The sequence below is a fragment of the Cervus elaphus genome, chromosome 23 (genome assembly GCF_910594005.1).
Source record: "Cervus elaphus chromosome 23, mCerEla1.1, whole genome shotgun sequence".
NCBI lineage: Eukaryota > Metazoa > Chordata > Mammalia > Artiodactyla > Cervidae > Cervus > Cervus elaphus.
In genome coordinates this window covers 47,445,807-47,450,958 of record NC_057837.1, presented here as the reverse complement: position 1 = coordinate 47,450,958, position 5,152 = coordinate 47,445,807, and the positions used below count along the sequence as shown (strand labels likewise).

General features: G+C 38.5%; 1 protein-coding gene across 1 annotated transcript; it reads left to right on the top strand.

The window, feature by feature from the left end:
* Positions 1–1,682: 1,682 nt before the first annotated feature.
* On the top strand, positions 1,683–4,507 carry LOC122681959 (axin interactor, dorsalization-associated protein-like). Its single transcript, XM_043884577.1, has one exon. The coding sequence runs from the start codon at positions 1,842–1,844 to the stop codon at positions 2,760–2,762; it is 921 nt and encodes a 306-aa protein (XP_043740512.1). The 5' UTR covers positions 1,683–1,841; the 3' UTR covers positions 2,763–4,507.
* Positions 4,508–5,152: the final 645 nt, after the last annotated feature.

The window sequence follows — 5,152 nt, the reverse complement described above, 5'->3', positions numbered from 1 at the left end:
CCATTATTCTGCTTGTCTGTCTTTATGCCAGCACCACACTTTTTTGATTACTGTAGCTTTGTAATATGTTTTTTAATTTTTTTGTTGAACAATGATTGATGTCATGTCAATGTTGTGTTAATTTCTGCTACATGACAAAGTGATTCAGTTATACATATATATACATTCTTTTTGATATTCTTTTCCACTATGGTTTATCACATGATATTGAATATAATTCCCAGTCCTATACAGTAGGAGCTTACTGTTAATCCCTTCTTTTTTAAATTTTTATTTTGTATTGGAGCATATTTGATTAATAATGTTGTGTTAGTTTTAAGTGTACTTAGGTGTACAGAAAGAGATTTAGTTATGCATATACATGTACCTATTCTTTTTCAAATTCTTTTCCCATTTATGTTACCGAAGAATATTGAAGGACTTCCTTGGCAATCCAATGGTTAAAATTCTGCACTTCCAATGCAGGGGGTGTAGTTTTGATTCCTGGTTGGGAAATTAAGATCCCACATGCCACACAATTTCATTTCAGTACTATTTATTATAGCCAGGACATGGAAGCAACATAGATGTCCATTGATAGATGAATGGGTAAAAAAGATGTGGTACATATACACAATGGAATATTACTGTGCCATAAAAGAGAACGAATTTAAGCAAGTTCTAGTGAGGTGGATAAACCCAGAGTCTGTTATACAAAGTGAAGTAAGTCAGAAAGAGAAAAGCAAATATAGTGTATATATATACACACACATAGAGAGAGAGAGAATCTAGGAAATTGGTATTGATGAACCTATTTGCAGGGAAGGAGTGGAGACACAATGTAGAGAATGGATACAGTGGGGAGCAAGGGAGGGAGATGAATGGAGAAAGCAGCATCAACACACATAATACACTATCATGTGTAAAATGGATAGGTGGTGAGAAGCTGCTATATAACACAAGGAGCCCAGTTTGGCGCTCTGTGATGGCCTTGGAGGGGGGCTTGGAGGTAGAGTGGGAGGCTCAAGAGGGAGGGGATATATGTATAATTGTGGCTGATTCATGTTGTTATATGGCAGAAACCAACACAACATTGCAAAACTTAAAAATCAAAAAACAATAAAAGAAAATGAAATTTGAGAAGATCCCACATGCTGTGTAATGCAGCAAAAGAAAAAAATAATATTGAGCATTGTTTCCTGTACTATACAGTAGGTCCTTGTTGGTTATATATTTTAAATACAGTACTGTGCACGTGTCAATCCCAAACTCCCAATCTATACCTCCCAATAACCCGTCTCCTCTGATAACCATAAATTCATTCTTGAAGCCTATTTATGTTTTGTAAATAAGTTAATTTGTATCATTTTTTAGATTCCACATATAGATATATCATATGATATTTGTCTTTCTCTCTGACTTACTTTGCTTAGTATGATAACCTCCAGGTGCATCCATTTTGCTGCAAATGCCATTATTTCATTTTCTTAATGGTAGAGTATATGTACTACATCTTCTTTATCCATTCATCTGCGGATGGACATTTAGGTTGATCCCATGTCTTACCTATCGTAAATCACACTGTAATGAATATTGGAATGCATGTATCTTTTCAAACTATGTTTTTCTCTAGATATATGCCTAGGAGTGGGATTATAGGATCATATGGTAGCTCTATTTTTAGTTTCTTAAGAAACCTCCAGGGCAAATGGGCTTGGGCGGCTCCTTGGCGGGTGGCGGCGGTGGCCGTAGCGGTTCCTCCTGGCCCTGTTAATGTCGGGGCCAGGCCCGGGGAGGATGGCGCCCTAGAGCCCGGCCTTTCCTGGGGATAGGGGCGGGAGGGGACGGGGTGGGGACCGGCCATGTCGGAGGTGACCCGAAGTCTGCTGCAGCGCTGGGGCGCCAGTTTTAGGAGAGGCGCCGACTTCGACTCTTGGGGCCAGCTGGTGGAGGCGATAGACGAGTATCAGATATTAGCGAGACACCTACAAAAAGAGGCCCAAGCTCAACACAATAATTCTGAATTCACAGAAGAACAAAAGAAAACCATAGGCAAAATTGCAACATGCTTGGAATTACGAAGTGCAGCTTTACAGTCCACACAGTCCCAGGAAGAATTTAAACTGGAAGATCTGAAGAAGCTAGAACCAATCCTAAAGAATATTCTTAAATATAATAAAGAATTCCCATTTGATGTTCAGCCTGTCCCTTTAAGAAGAATTTTAGCACCTGGTGAAGAAGAGAATTTGGAATTTGAGGAAGATGAAGAAAAGGGTGGTGCTGGAGCAGGGTCTCCTGATTCCTTTCCTGCCAGAGTTCCCGGTACTTTATTACCAAGGTTGCCATCAGAACCAGGAATGACGTTACTCACTATCAGGATTGAGAAAATTGGCCTCAAAGATGCCGGGCAGTGCATTGATCCCTATATCACAGTTAGTGTGAAAGATCTGAATGGCATAGATTTAACTCCTGTGCAAGATACTCCTGTGGCTTCAAGAAAAGAAGACACGTATGTTCATTTCAATGTGGACATTGAGCTCCAGAAGCATGTTGAAAAGTTAACCAAAGGTGCAGCTATTTTTTTTGAATTCAAACACTACAAGCCTAAAAAAAGGTTTACCAGCACCAAGTGTTTTGCTTTCATGGAGATGGACGAAATTAAACCTGGGCCCATTGTAATAGAATTATACAAGAAACCCACTGACTTTAAAAGAAAGAAATTGCAGTTATTGACCAAGAAACCACTTTATCTTCATCTGCATCAAACTTTGCACAAGGAATGACCCTGACATGAGTATCCTGGAACTTCTGTGAATCTCACCACTCCGTAGAACCCGTCATTGCTCCGTGTAGCACACGCACCCATCGACAGGCAGGAAGCAACCTGGACCCAGGCCGGCAGGCCAGAGTGAGTCCATTACAAGCTGTAGCACAGAATTCAAAGTCCAGCACCACTGACATAACAGACTCTTTGGATACAGGCTTATTGTAGATCTTGAAATGTTTTCACTTTCCTATTAATTGTGCAATTAATAGTCTCTTCTAATTTACCACTACTCCCGCCCTACTTCCTGGAACAACACTGTTGTGGGTGGGATGTGCTCGTCTTCAGATGTAATACAGCAATAAGAATGTGCTAGAGTTTACACACCTGTCCACTTCTGCTCCAATATGCTCTTTAGCTTTCCGAGTTAATGTCAAACTTTGGGTTGATGTGGAGAAGAGCATGAGACTGCTTTAGAGGAAATGGGACCAATTTTGCTGCCCAAGGTCAGTCTGGAAGTTTATAGGCTGCTTCTTAAGAGATAGCCTCAGTTCATCCCAATCTCATGGTTTTCCTCCCTAGAAATCGTGTGCCTTGGCCAGTCTCCCACATGGGAGTGTTTGCAGGTTGTAGCTGGGATTTTTCCAGATGAGCAGATTGTTCTTCTGAAAGTGAGCATATTTTTAGTCACGTTGATTAGCTTTTTTCCTACATCACATTGTTACTCTTTCTGATAGTGATTCTAGGGTTAATGAAACCATCTCAGAATAATTACAAATTCTTGGTGGGTTTATAGTGTCTTCTAAATCATGTAATCTAAAAATAATGAGTCAGATGCTAATGAGATACTGCAGGAATAACTGCTGTTTTTCTGACAACTGATTGTGAAACCTTAAAACCTGCATACCTCTTCTGTAGTGATGAGTATGCAAATCTGGAGATATTCTATTTTTTTTTTATATAGGTAGATAGGATTGCCATTTATTTCCTATTTAGATATATTGACATTCATCCATATGGAAATATGCAGGTCATTAGCTTATTATAATTTGACTATTTACATTCTTTTGACTTAATAATGGGGCCTAAATAAAACTTTCATAGTACATACACAGTGGATATTTGATACACAGAACATGAAGATTTGGGGTGGGCGTTCTGTGGGTTAGATGTGGAGCCCACATATTTAAAATTCACTATTTTAAATGACCAACACTAGAATGAGCAAAATGCAGTGCCAGTACTTGGCCTATTTTTAAACTAGTGTAACAAGCCTAGTCATACCATTCAGTATGTTTGCTTTTTAAAATAAGTAACCATAATTCAGTTCCGGCTGTTACACTTCAGAAGACCTAGTCTCCACTTTCAGTTGTCTGTCGAGTCAGTTCTCTTTACTATCATAGATTTAAGAATTCTCAACAAAATTGTCTTGCCTCTCATCTTCATTAAATTCAAAATCATTTCAGTGACAGTTATCTTGAGGGGATGAAGAATTTGCCTTAATAGATTACTTTGTTGTTCATGCAGCTCTTATATAAACTGTGCGTTGTCAGCCCACCCCCACCCCTACCAGAGTGTAAGCTCCTCAGGGGGCAAGAACCACGTTTTCTCCACTTCATGTACGTTTCCTAAGGTGCTTGGCAGCACTCTGTACCCTGTGGAGTACTCAGTACCTTTTGTTTGATGTTGCTGACAAGACCTAAAAATAATCCCTTAAAAAAATCTACCATTAAAGTGTAGCAAAACTGAAAAAAAAAAAAAAAAGAAACCTCCATACTTTTCTTCATATTGACTGTACCAATTTACATTCCTACTAACAGTGTAGGAGGGCTCTATTTTCTCCACACCCTCTCCAGCATTTATTGTTTGTAGCTTTTTTGATGATGGAAATTATGACTGGTGTGAGGTGATATCCCTTTGTAGTTTTTATTTGCATTTCTCTAATAACTAGAGATTTTGAGCATCTTTTAATGAGCCTCTTAGTCATCTGTATATCTTTGGAGAATTGTTTGTTCAGGTCTTCTGCTTATTTTCTGGTTGGGTTGATTTTTTCTTTTCTATGGAGTCTCATGAGCTGTTCATAAACTTTGGAGACTAGTCCCTGTTGGTCACATCATTTTAAAATATTTTCTCCCATTCTGTGAGTTGTCCTTTTTATTTTGTTTATGGTTTCCTTTGCCATGAAAAAGTTTAGTTTAATGAGGTCCCATTTATTTTTGTTTTTATTTCCATTCCTCTAGGAGATAGGTTGGAAAAGATATTGCTGTGATTTATGTCAAAGAGTGCTCACCTATGTTTTCCTCTTAGAGTTTTATAGTATCTGGTCTTACATCTAGGTCTTTAACCCATTTAGAGTTTATTTTTGTTTATAGTGTTAAATAATGTTCTAAGTTCATTTTTTTACGTATT